The sequence below is a fragment of the Schistocerca piceifrons genome, chromosome 5 (genome assembly GCF_021461385.2).
Source record: "Schistocerca piceifrons isolate TAMUIC-IGC-003096 chromosome 5, iqSchPice1.1, whole genome shotgun sequence".
NCBI lineage: Eukaryota > Metazoa > Arthropoda > Insecta > Orthoptera > Acrididae > Schistocerca > Schistocerca piceifrons.
The window spans coordinates 91,688,370-91,702,146 of NC_060142.1; the positions used below are offsets into that span (position 1 = coordinate 91,688,370).

Below are 13,777 nucleotides of genomic sequence, written 5' to 3' on the forward strand. Positions count from 1 at the left end.
TGAATTGTATTTTCAAGGGTATCCCAACAAAGGAAAATCAGAGAATTCTGCCACCATTTGTTATTATTATTATTATTATTATTATTATTATATCCCTTGGTTTTGAACAACTAGAAATCACGTAATAATTTCAGTTCCTTTTTTTTCTTTCGGTATTCTTTCATTCTTTCACCATGTTTCCTTTTCCTTTCTTTAGGCCACTTCACACTTTTTTTTACTGCTTCGGCCATGGAATCTTTTCTTTCACAATTTAATACTTTCCTTCTGAAAATATCACTTTCTAAGATAACTTTACAAATTCTCTCCAGATGTCTGTAAAATAAGATAAATTGTAGGACCAAGTGAAATAGAAATAGAAAGTTCAAAGAAATGATAGAATGATTCAACAATGCTGTCGAGACCAGTTGCAGTCAATGAAGCTTGCATTGTAGTTCTGATTCAAATGAACCTACACTTCCAGTTCGAAAAACGTATTTGTGTCTCTTCACAGCTGTAGTATTCCAGCTCTGATAAATGTCTTGGGTGACACAGTGGAGGTAGCCAGAAACAGTGCTACGTATGGAATAATGTCATTGGATAAAATATGGCAAGAAAATGGTTTTCTCATGTTAAAAAGTATCATTTTGACATTAGTGACTCTATACATTCAGGAAGACCTTCCAGGTTTGATGAATATCATTTAAACCCTTAATCCACAATGATCCACATCAGTGTACCTGAGAACTGACAAAGTGGTGAACTGTGATCATTCCACTATCGTGCAACATTTACATGCAGTGAGGAATATTCAAAAATCAGGTGCATGGGTACCATGTGCTCTAAGCCAAAATCACAAAAATCAGCAGATGGCCCTATGTGCATCTAGCCTTGCTCATCATCAGTTGGTTTTTAACAACACTGACTATTTCTATCCTGTATCATTACTGGTAACAAGAAATGATGCCTTTATGCTAGCGTAAGGAAAAGAAAGGAATGGTTGAGCCCAAACAAAGCAACAACTCTCTGTACAAAGACCTGAATGCATTCACAAAATATAATGTTATGCGTCTAGTGGGATGTGGCAATGGTGTGGTGTACTATGAATTTTTTCCCCAGTGTGTAACCGTCACTACTGACAGTTCTTGTCATCAACTGAAATGTCTTACAGGTGCAGTCCAAGAACAACAACCAGGATGACTGTGTGAAGTGATGCTACTCTATTTTAATGCCGACTCACATTCTGCTAGACTGACAAAAAAATACTGTACTGGAGTTGGGTTGGGAAGTCATTCCACATTCAACTTATTCACCTGATCTTGCACCCTCAGATTTTCACCTTATATGCTCTCTGTCAAACAACCTGGGAACTTGCTTTCTGTGAATTTGTCCTCTGAACATGGCTTGATGAGTTCACCTCAAAAACTTGTGATTTCTACAGTCACAGAATTGCAATGTTATCCCAGCATTGGCAGACTGTTGTAAATTATGAAGGAGAATAGATTATTGATGAATAAAGCCTCTGTTGTTTTTATTGAACTTACAGAAAAGCACTACAAACTTATGCATCAGCCTAATACCTGTGCAGCCCTCCTATGTAGAAATCACATGGGCCACTTCTGAGTAGTAGTTGGTTTATTTATAAACTAGCAACACATTCTGACTTCATGTATGTAGCACTAAGTGTTTATGGTTGGATGCCTTGTTTTTAATAGTATGAAAAGGATAGTTGCTACTTCCAATATAGCAGAGATGTGGATGTCGTGTGACTTAGGCCTCCCGTCAGGTAGACCATTCGCCAGGTTCAAGTCTTTTGATTTGACGCCACTTCGGCGACTTGCACGTCAATGGGCATGAAATGATGATGATTAGGACAACACACACCCAGTCCCTGAGTGGAGAAAATCTCCAACCAAGCCAGGAATTGAACCCGGGCCCTTAGGATTGCATTCTGTCGCGCTGACCATTCAGCTACCAGGGGCGGACATAGCATATTGTAACATCCCATCCTGGATTTTCCATTGCTTGACTTATTATAATACTTTTAAATGAAATAATTCCACTTTAGGCTGTTAAAACATTATTTATTGCAATTGCAGTTTCAACACACGATCGTTTTCAAGCACTGTGGGAGTTGTAACCCGCTCAGTAATATAAAGCTGTGACATGCTGTGTAAGAGCAGTTTAATGTGGTTGTGTGAATTTATCTGCTGTTCCATGTACCAGACACGTTAGAAATCTGGTGAAATAATGATATAAACACTTAAGTTTAAATTTTGTGTAGCAGGTGTGGTTATTTATTTAATTAACATGTTGCTAGCATCAGATCACACAAGGAAAATTTTTATATGTACAGTTATTTAACACATAGAAAAGAAAGGTGTGATTATAAGTTGATGCGTTAGTCGCTAATAGGAACTACTCTGGATTGCCAGGAAAGGATTAATTTGGACACGTACATGCAATATGCTGAAAGTTTGTTGTTCTGCACCATTGTTACAGCTGGTTGATGTTGTTAATCCCCATTTGTATACTGAGTCATTTACCATGCTTGCTACAAGAAATTTAAACTTACACGTTTGTCATTATTTCGCTAGCTTTCTAACACGTACCAGTTCCCATCAGATAACCGACGTTAAGCGCTTTTGGGCATGGCCAGCACTTGGATGGGTGACCATCCGGGCCGCCGTGCACTGTTGCCATTTTTCAGGGTGCACTCAGCCTTGTAATTCCAACTGAGGAGCTACTCGACTGATTATTAGTGGCTCAGGTTAAAGAAAACCATCATAACGACCAGGAGAGCGATGTGCTGACCACACGCCCCTCCTATCTGCATTCTCGGCTGAGGATGACGTGGCAGTCAGATGGTCCTGATGGGCTACTTGTGGCTTGAAGATGGAGTGCTTTTCTAACATGTATGGTACATTGAACAACATATAAATTCACATCATCGTATGCAACTTCTCTCACACAGCATATCACAACTTCATATTATTTATTGGGTTACAACATCCCACAATAATTGAAAATGACCATGTGTCAAAACTGCGGACGCAATAAACAATGTTTTGATGGCCTAAAATGGAATGATTTCATTTAAAAATTTCACAAAGGCTGTGGAGCCAGTCTCCATCAAAATTCTTGTTTATAATATGTAGTGATATACACAAACCTTCCTCAGGAATCAGTCTATTTGTTAGTGAAAACTGTATCAAAATCCCTACAATATTTCCTGAGACACCTTCAGATACAGACATAATAATGTGGCAAGGAACTTTAATTTATAATGTATGTATACATACACAAATCTTCCATGTGAATCAGTCTATCTATCAGTGAAAACTATATCAAAATCCCTGCTGAAGTTCCTGGGATTAGCCATAACATAAAGACAGAAAAATGGAGTTGGGGACTTTAATTTATAATATGTATAGAAGTTTGCATTCGTAAACTTAGATTTTTTTATATTATTAGCACTCACTCATCTTGTACACATTTCTTTTCTATTAGAGAGTCTTTAATGTTATCAATCAACAATTTATTTTCATTGTTTCCATAATTTAATATGTTGGGTATGTTGTCAAGTGTCCTCCTGTCAGGTACCAAAGTGAGTAGTATAATATCAGCTGAAACCACTAAAACTCAGCATATCCCTCCTGTCCAACAGAACTCCTGATAATTTCTATATGGACTTCTAAACTGAGTAAATCCTATTTTTAATTAGCCACCTGGATAGCTGAGCACTTTGAAGTACCCACTTCTGGGACACAGGGAGGCACAGTGGACGTGATTGAATCCCCAGAAGTACACTAATGACCAGGACTGGTGTGCTGGTCAGCCCGGATGTGGTTTTTAGATAGTTTTGTATATCCACTCAGGTAAACAATGGGCTGGTTCCCACATCCCACCTCAGATACATGATTCACAGACATTTTTTACATCTACATCTGCGTCTGTACTCTGTAAACTGCTGTCAAGTGCATGGCAGACAGTACAGCCTACTGTACCAATTATTAGGGCTTTGTACCATTCCATTCACATGTGGATCTTTGGAAGGATAATTGCATAAATGATTCTGTGTGTGCTGTAATTAGTTAATCTTGCCTTTACAATTCTTAGGGGATGATACATGGGGTGCTGTAATATATTCCTATATTCATCACTTAAAGCTGGTTTCTGAAACTTTCTACGTAGGTTCTGATGGGGAACTGTTTGTCTATATTTAAGCATCTGTCAGTTCAGTTCTTTGAACATCTGCAAAACATTCTCCCATAGGTTATACAGACCTCTAGCCATTCATGTTGTCCTTTTTTTGTATCCGTTCAATATCCTATATTTGTGCTATTTGGTACAGTCCCCACATGCATGAGCAGCAGTATTCGAGGATGGGTCGCAGAAGTGTTTTTATACAGTCTCCTTTGTAGACTGATTGCTTTTCCCTATATTCTGCCAATGAATCATGGTGTGGCATCTGCTTTACCTACACTTGAAATTAGTTTTAAAATGCCTTTGGGTGTGATGACCCCATTGTAATTATAGCATATGTGAAGGTATAGCTGAATCCCTCTGTAATTGGAAATGTACCGCACTAGTCCCGACCCACCACTGACTGTATAGAGGGCACTAGAATAGATGGGTCAACCCTATTTTGAATTATAACAAACCACAGATCCCTTGAATGGAGAAAAGTACCTGTTGAGAGGCAGAGAGAGATTAAGTGACATTGATATAGATGCAATATCTCTCTTTTAAAAGAACAGAAAAAGGGACATTCTTCTCTACCTGTATTAAAATTCTAGAACTTACTATGTGTTCAAGCATAAAGGCCTACCTGGAACTATGTATGTTATCAATGACAACCACGTTCAATCCAAAAATCGTCACTTGTGCAGGTACCAACTTCTTCTTGTCATGCATGATGTCCTAAAAGCCATGTAGAGAGATAACCAAATTGATGCTGTGTTTCTTGACTTTCAAAGAACATCCTCCTACTATGGAAGATATTTTGGTATGTGATATTTAGACAGATTTGTGACCAGATGGAAGCATTCGTGAAAGGCAGAATGCAGCACTCTATGCCAGGTAGAGTGTCGTCTGCATACTTGAAACTAATTTCAAGGTCTGAATCAAGGAGGTGTAATGGGTTGACTGCAAACCAGTTTATATATTAATGTGATATGGAAAGGAACATGAGATATTCAGCCATAAAACTCTCCAGCCATCTACCTGTTGGTATAAAGAATTTAAAATGTGCTCCATAGAAGAATTTCTATATATGTAGTAGTATGATTTTTGTGTGTGTGTGTGTGTGTGTGTGTGTGTGTGTGTGTGTGTGTGTGTGTGTAATGATTTGAACAGTTCTCAGTTCATTCTTCCTTGTTGGTTTTATACATATCACATTTGTGTCACACTAAAAACAGCATGGTCATATAAGTCTGCTCAAGGCATTTTTGATGTGACCTCATAGCTCTTAAAGTCTTCTAGTATGAGTGATAACTGAATAAGTGCCTAAGTATTTCCTCCTTCACACTTAAGGAGTTGCACATTTCTATTATTACATGAATTTGGCAAAAATAAATAACAATTAATGAAACATACTGAAGTTGGGATCACTTTTGAGGAAATGGCTTAGTATTTCCTCCTTCATTCTTGAGGGCTTGAGCATTTTTAGGATTACACAAATTTGGCAAGAATAAATAACTTTAACGAAATGTACTGAAGGACGGATACATGTGAGCTGGTTTGTGTGATATTTATTCCTCAAGACTGGATATATATTCCTCAAGACTAGATTCAACTACAAAAGAGAATGAAATTTTGGAATTAGGAGGAGCCCTCACTCATGGCAGAGTCTTTTAAACAGGGTAAAGTGACTCATAGGTTACAGTGATTGGTGTGGCAACATCTGGCAGCTTGAACAAGCGACCACTGAAGAGGACAAGATACCATAAGAACAATGTTCACACAGGTTAATTAAATATGTGCACACAAAAAAGGGAGGGAATCATGACAAAGATTGGCTCACCTGGTGGTGAAGGGATGGTCAGGCAAAAGAAGCTCATTTCTGGGCATACTTGGCGGTAAAGTGACACTAAAGCAGCCAGGAATGACAGTAGTATAACTTGGCATGTACTTCTGGGACTCAACAGACTTTAATACACTGATAAACACATCACTGCTCTTGGTAATCCAGCAGCTGATACTGGGGGGATGAACAAGACATCTGGCATAAGGCTTTAAAGAATTGCAACAAAAACCTTTCATGGAAACACAGCTTGAAAATGGGATGTGGAACACATGGTAGAACCTCTCTTGTTTGCTGGAGTGTGAGGAAACATGAAAACTGAATAAAGGCACTAAATTCTGGTGTTAACACAGAGATGTTACCTCATTGAAGTAGGAACAGAGAGACTGGAGGGGTGACAGCTGGATGCGCGTTGCTGCCAGAAAGTTTTTTTTTGGGGGGGGGAGGGGATGGGGGGGGGGCATGCAGCACATCATCTGCTGCTGTCAGTGGAGGCAGATGAAAGGAATCACCACACAGTTCACCCTTTCTGAGAGTGAAATATTGGCACGAGCAGGGCAGAGGGGTGTTAAAATCTGACTCAGGATGCCTGCTGTTGGTAGTTAGATGGGACTAGTTGGCAGCTTATGGTGGCAATGTCTGTCAGGCATTGCAAAGTGTGTGGTATCTGATGTGATGTTGAAGACCGGTCATGTGTGGCATCATGGCAGTGGCCCTACTGAGGATGCACAAAATAGCCAGTGCATGTTGTAGACCTCGAACTAAGGGGCACGCGCATGGGTTGCCATTGCTGGTCCCTTATGTGTGCTGTAGATTCCAGTCTGCAAGGCCATAAAGACACATCCCTCTACTGAAGACTGAAAATACCAAATGGCTTTGTTGCTCATACATGCCTTAGTGGTGTTGTACATTGGAGAATTTGAAAAAAGAAAAAGTGAGCAGTTGCCAGACATTATCCGCATGTTGCTGGTGGACAGCTCCAATAGCAGTTTGGCTCATGTCAGCAATTATCGTGAGGGGGGCAGTAGGATTGGGGTGAGCCAAAAGGGTAGCATTAGTGAGGCCTTGTTTTGTCTTTTCAAAGCTCTCGATCATGGGCTGTGTCCAAGGGACTGGTTTGTTATCTTTAGTTTTATCGCCACGAAGTGCGGTAGTAAGGATCTCTTGGCTGGCAGTGATGTTCTTAAGATATCAATGGAAAAAGTTGATCATGCCTTTGAAGGTGGTAGGCCATGGAATATATTCTATTGCTTGCACCCTCTTACGGAAGGGTGAGATTCAGTGGTAGAGACTAATCCAAGATATTCCACTTTTCTTGCCTGAAAAACACATTTTGTGGCATTGAGGGTCGCACAAGCTTTCTGTAGGCGGGAAAAAATTCCTTGAAGGTGTTGGCGATGTTCATTAGGGTGACCAGATGAGTATATCAGCTAAATAGGCATAATTGACACAGTATGCATAATTGGATTGTGGGAAACCCACATTGATTATGTAAAGTTTGAACATCAGCCTCCGTGGTATGTGAATGTTTGGTATGGAATAATTGGTGAGAAAGTCATTTGACTAGTCTTTGTTGATGGCACCTTAAATGGTGATAAAAGTCAAACATTCAGGGAGGACACACTCCAATATTTCTTGCTGAACTTTCCTTGGACTTGGTGACAACTGGTGCAGTTTCAACATTATGGTTGTCCAGTATGTTATTCTGTAGCTACACGTGAAATATTATACTGCATGTAAAATTTTGGTGGATCGGAAGAGGCAGTGCAGTGTCTTGGCATGCAAGATTGCCAGATCTTACTTCACATGACTTGGGTGAGGGCTTACTTGAAGAGTGAAGTTTATAATAAAGTGCAACAATGTGCAATAACATGATTCAGGGTATCATCAACGCGCGTCAATAGATGACATAGGAAATACTTTCAGCTATATCATATCATTCCATATGCAGATAAATAAGTGCATAGAAGTAGATGGCAACATTTTTGAGCACATACTGTGAAATATTTTTTGCAAACAAGCACCCTCTTGGTGAGAGGTGAGAGGACACACCTGAAACAAGCTATTTTCACAATTACGAAAAAAATCTGGTTTTCTTATTTTGATCCAAATGATTTTTCTCAAGATACCTATTTTGGAACCCAATTGTGTTATTTTTTGATAATAGCACCATCCGTTGCACAATGCCAGAAATGTTACATAAAAAAGTTAACAACAATGCAGGAAAAGTCAGATTGCTACTTACCGTAAAGAAGACACATCAAGTTGCAGACAGGCACAGTTAAACAACACTCAAGTAAAGCTTTCAGCCACAGCCTTCATCAGTAGAAGAGAGAAACACACACCACTCACATACACACAAACAAACACACCTCACACACACACATGACCACCAAATCCAGCATCTCAGGTCAGAATGCAACATCACGTGGAATGCAAGTAGCAATCTGGAGAGGGCAAGGAAGTGGAAGGGGTAGTAGTGTATAGATGGGGAGAGAGATGAACACTGTCTGGTGGAGTGTGTGAGGACTAGACTGCCAACAGGCGGAGCATCGGGAAGTTGTGGGGTAGGGAGGTGTGGAAAAAAAGGAGCAAAAAATGAGATGAGTGGGAAAAGACTGGCAAATGCATTGACATAGAGCTGCAAATAAACAGTCACTGACACTGACGCTTATGGAAGATAAGAAGGTGGAGGTGGAGGGGAGGATCCAGATGGCTCGGTTAGTGAAGCAGCCATTGAAATCAAGTCTGCAATGTTCAGTTGCATGTTGTGACACAGGCTGCACTACTCTGCTCTTGGCCACGGTCTGGCTGTAGCCGTTCATCCTGGTGGGCAACTGATTAGTAGTCATACCATTATAAAAATCTGTCCAATGATTGCAGCAGAGCTGGTAAGTGACATGGGTGCTTTCACAAGTGGCCCTTAGGATAAATCTGTGACCGGACTGGAATAGGATGTGCTGGCTGGGTGGATTGGGCAGGTTTTGCACCTGGGTCCTTCCACAAGGATATGATGCTTATGGCAAGAGGTTGGGATTGGGAGTGGCATAGAGAAGAACTAGGATGTTGTAGATGTTGGGTTGGCAACAGAACACAACTTTAGGAGGGGTGGGAACTATCTCTGGTAGGATGTCCCTAATTTCAGGGCACAATGATAGGTAATCAAAGCCCTGGCAAAGGATGTGGTTCAGTTGTTCCAGTATGGGGTGGTACTGGGTGATGTAGGGGACACTCCATTTTGGTTTAATGTGGACAGAGGTGCGATGAAACCATCAGAGAGGAGGAGGTCAACATCTAGGAAGATCGCATGCTGGGTTGAGGAGGCCCACATGAAGCGGATGGGAGAGAAGGTGTTGAGGTTGTGATGGAACAAAGATAGGGTGTCCTAGCCCTGAGTTCAGATCATGAAGATATCATCAATGAACCTGAACCACACTAGGAGTTTGGTGCTTTGGGAGGCTAAGAAGGTCTGTGCTAGATGGCCCATAAAAAGGTTGGCATAGGGGGTGTCATGTGGGTGTCCATGGCTGTGCAGCAGAATTTTTTGTATACCTTTCCTTCAAATGAGAAGTAGTTGTGAATTAGGATAAAGTTGTTAAGGTGTATGAAGAGTGAGGTAGCGGGTTTAGGGTTCATAGGACATTGGGAAAGGTAGTATTCAATAGTGGTAAGACAATAGTATGAGGGATGTTGGTATAAATGGGGGTGATGTCAACAGTGATGAGTAGGGATCCAGGAGGTAAAGGGATGGGGATGGACGAGAGTTCGTGAAGTCCATCCCTATGTCACTCGCAATCACAACCCTTTGCCACAAGGGTCATATCCCTGTGAAAGACCCAGGTGCGAAACCTGCCCAATCCACCCACCCAGCATATCCTATTACTATCCGTCACAGGTTTATCCTAACCCTTTAGGGGCCAGGCCACTTGTGAAAGCAGCAATGTCATTTACCAGCTCTGCTGCAATCATCGCGCAGCTTTTTATATTGGTGTGAGTACCAACCAGTTGTTCGTCAGCATGAATGGCCACTGCCAAACTGTGGCCAAGAGCAAAGTAGACCACCTTGTGTCACAACATGCTGCTGAACATCACAGACTTCACTAACCAAGCCATCTGGATCCTCCCCTCCAATACCAGATTTTCCAAAGTGCACAGATGGGAATCTTTACAATACATTCTCCACTCCTGTAATTATCCCGGCCTTAACCTAATGTGACATCTCTCCCCACACCCTCCATCCAACAGTTTCCACCCCCTTTTTCCTATCATTCTCCTCCCCATTCTTATCTTCCATCCTGGTATTTTGCAGTGCTCCGACAATGCTTTCGCCAGTCTTTTCCTACTCATCTCGTTTGTTGCACCTTTTTTTCCCTCCATTCTCTCCCCCACAACCTCCTGATGCTGCGCCTGTTGGCAGTCTAGTGTTTGCACACTCCACCAGACAGCATTCATCTCTCTCCCCATCTATACACTACCATCCCTTCCGCTTCCTTGCCCCCTCCAGATTGCTACTTGCATCCCACATGATGTTGCTTTCCAGCCTGAGATGCTGGATTTGGCGTGCGTGTGTGTGTGTGTGTGTGTGTGTGTGTGTGTGTGTGTGTGTGTGTGTGTGCTTGTTTGTGTTTATGTGAGTGGTGTGCGTTTCTCTCTTTTATTGATGAAATCTGTAGCCGAAAGCTTTACTTGAGTGTCTTTTAATTGTACCTGTCTGCAACGTGATGGATCTTCTTTATGGTAAGTTGCAACCTGTCATTTCCTACATTATTGATATCCCTACCTGGGGTTTCCGTTCTATGACATACAAAAGTTATGTTTTTTCCAGTAGAATGTGAATTTGCAATAAAAATGGGGTGTTCCTATTTAAGATATTGAAGTTTTCCCCTTCCCCGCAGGGCATCAATATTACCATTGGAATGTAGCATTTTTAAAAAGATGGATCACTTATTTTTCTGTTTTTTAATCTGGTGCATAGTTTTTGAGATATTTTAATGCCTCAAGATAAAAAAAAACTTTCCCTGTATATATGAGACTCCCATTTTCACAAAGAGAAACACAATACTTTTTGAAGTCAGCTGGTTCTTACATCAGTATGCAATTAAACATAGAGCAAGTTACATGTTACCTGTCAACAGACTACAACTACATCAAAAAACTCTGAGATTATATAAGTAAGCAAATTAAAAATGGAATCATTTAGGGGAAGTGTGATCCAGATCTAAGAAAAATACTAACGGGGATTGGAAAAATACCTGAAAAATAAATGTTACAATAGTGTAAAAGATTTCTTCAATGATGGTTGTGTAAAATAGTATCTTTCTAAAGAAGTAGCAGTCTTTGTATTGTAACCATAGATTATATTTTATGATAACTGTGTCAAACAGTATCTGTCTGAAAAAGTAACACAATATTTTTTTATAGCCTGGATAAATTTTGCTAGTCTGTATAATATTTCCAATATTTTGGTAAGCATTAAAAGGTGTGGTTCACAAACAATTTCTGAAATAACAGTAAGATATGATTGACTTTTGAATATTAATCAGTTACTCATTCTTGACTATTGGGTTTTTCACCAACACAATAAGAAAAAAAATATTGATGGGGGAAACGGAGCTACAATTATGAATTGCAATTATGCAATTCCAAAATGTACTTACAAAGTAAGTTATTTTTACTTCTTCATTGGACTTGCTAACAGATCCTACTACTTGTGTTGATGTATATTTCAGACCCACCAGGTAACATCACAGTTTCAAATAAAGTGGTTTATGTAACTGAAGGACATGTTCCAGAGAAAGTTCTGTGCAATGCAAAAGCATATCCGGAGGCTAGTTATCAGTGGTGGAAAGAAGGTGAAAAAGAACCAATAGTAAAAGGAAAAACACTCATGCTGAACTTTGCTGTACATCGTCGTAATAGTGGAAACTACATCTGTGAAGCTTCCAACCGGCATGGAAATATAACTCAAAAAACAACAATAAATGTTCTGTGTAAGTGTTCAAATCTTTCATGATTACTTATGTGTGAGATTAGGGATTATTACTTGTGTCCTAAACCGTCAGTACCTATGTTACATGTGTATCCATCATTTGATTTTGCCTTTTTCTCCAAAATATTACTTATGCTGCCTGCAAAATACAGTAAATGTTTAAAGTACACTGTCACATTCTAATTTTCCAAGGATATATATTTAAATTCTTTGATTTTTATTTACTCTTTAAGTATTTTCTGCTTATTACACCACATTTCATAATGCTTTCACATGATTTTTTCTCTTTTGGGAAATAAATTAGAGTTTACACTTCTCTTTCAGAAGATACATCTGTTCATTGTTTCAGTTATTCGTAAATCATATTGCATAGATAACATGATGAAGGAAAGCCCAGAGGGATGTTTAGCGAGATAAGTTTTCATTACCATTGAGGCATAAATGTCATGAATTTTGTTGAGGCCAGGAGTTGATCCTGACTGTGATGGAGGATTCAGCCACCAGTAGGCCAGGAAAAGGTGCTGCTTCCTTGCCTGGATGTAGGTTTTAGAGTTGGTGGTGACTGTAACTGCTTAGCAAGTTTTTAATGAAATATACCTGTATACAATTACAGAGTTTTACTCATTTTGATACAGAGACAGGAATGCAGTAGCAGAAGAATATTGCCCCTCAGTGACATTGGTGGCTGCCAGCACGCCGAATACCATGCTCATCAACTGTCAGCCCACTAGCCAGTGCAGCACACATTAGAAGAGATGGTTGGTGGCATCAGTGAAATTACCACTGAAGTACATCATATGCAGTTTCTGGCAGCCTGACTAACCTGTGGTCACTGCATACCAGACCAATAAGGACAGTGTTAAACTGTAACATCCATCTTAGCCAAAGTTGAAGGTATATGCCTGCATGGACAGTGGTCAGCAAAGATGAAGGCTCTCAGGAACCAGTGTACAGCAACAGATACACTGGGTAGCCGTAACTCAGGCTTGGAGGCAAGATCCACCAGGAAAGCGGTCACCAGCAGACGATAGCTTCTGGCAGGTGATGCAGTAATGCGAAGGTGCTGAGTTGTCTACATACAGTCTCCAGGTCAAGCAGACACCTGCTGTTAGTGGGGACTGAAGTCCTTGGAAGGTGACTGGATGCTTCATCTTGTACTGCAGCAGCCTTCACCTCGAAGTTAACAGCTGATGAAGAATGGTGGTGTTGGACATCACCTACTCATCTTGATATGGTCATGTACAAAGTATGTCAGCGAGCATCTGAGAACACCTGAGAGTGAGGACCGGATTTAGAGCAGTATTTATGAGAGTCTACTAGCCAGTTGTGCTCCGGGCAACAGTACCCCCACGGAGACAGCAGGCTGTAGCAGCCGGGTGTTGCCACTGGGGCAATGACTTCATTTGTTTGGCTCTTCTTCTTTATCCACCACCTGTAGGACCTTACCGATAGCTGTAACATTGCCCTACTTCACCCTTCAGAAGTGTTAGCCAGCTTCTTCCACTTTGTCAGCTTCCAGAGTAAGTGCTCTTTTGTTCTGAATATACCTGCTTGCAAAACAGTGTTGGGGCTTCAGGCTGATGCTTGCTTGCCTCTGTATGACGTTGTTTGGCTGAGCATAACAGAAGCAGTTCATCACATCAGACCGAGTCATGGGAACACTCCTCTCTCCTAGAAGAAATTCGGTTTCTTGATTGTAACCTGTTTACATTTTTGGACAACAAATGTGATAACATATGTTTTACAGTTTGGCATGATAATACAAGATTTTCCTCCTCCTTTTATTG

General features: G+C 40.6%; 1 protein-coding gene across 1 annotated transcript in view; it reads left to right on the plus strand.

Annotated features, from left to right (window-relative positions):
* The window catches only part of LOC124798758 (hemicentin-1), a 1,218,631-nt gene that overhangs the window by 1,036,792 nt on the left and 168,062 nt on the right, over positions 1-13,777 (plus strand). Inside the window, exon 15 of the mRNA XM_047262286.1 lies at positions 11,731-11,991. Within this exon, the coding sequence (XP_047118242.1) occupies positions 11,731-11,991 (261 nt within the window). The remainder of the gene's footprint in view (positions 1-11,730; positions 11,992-13,777) is intronic.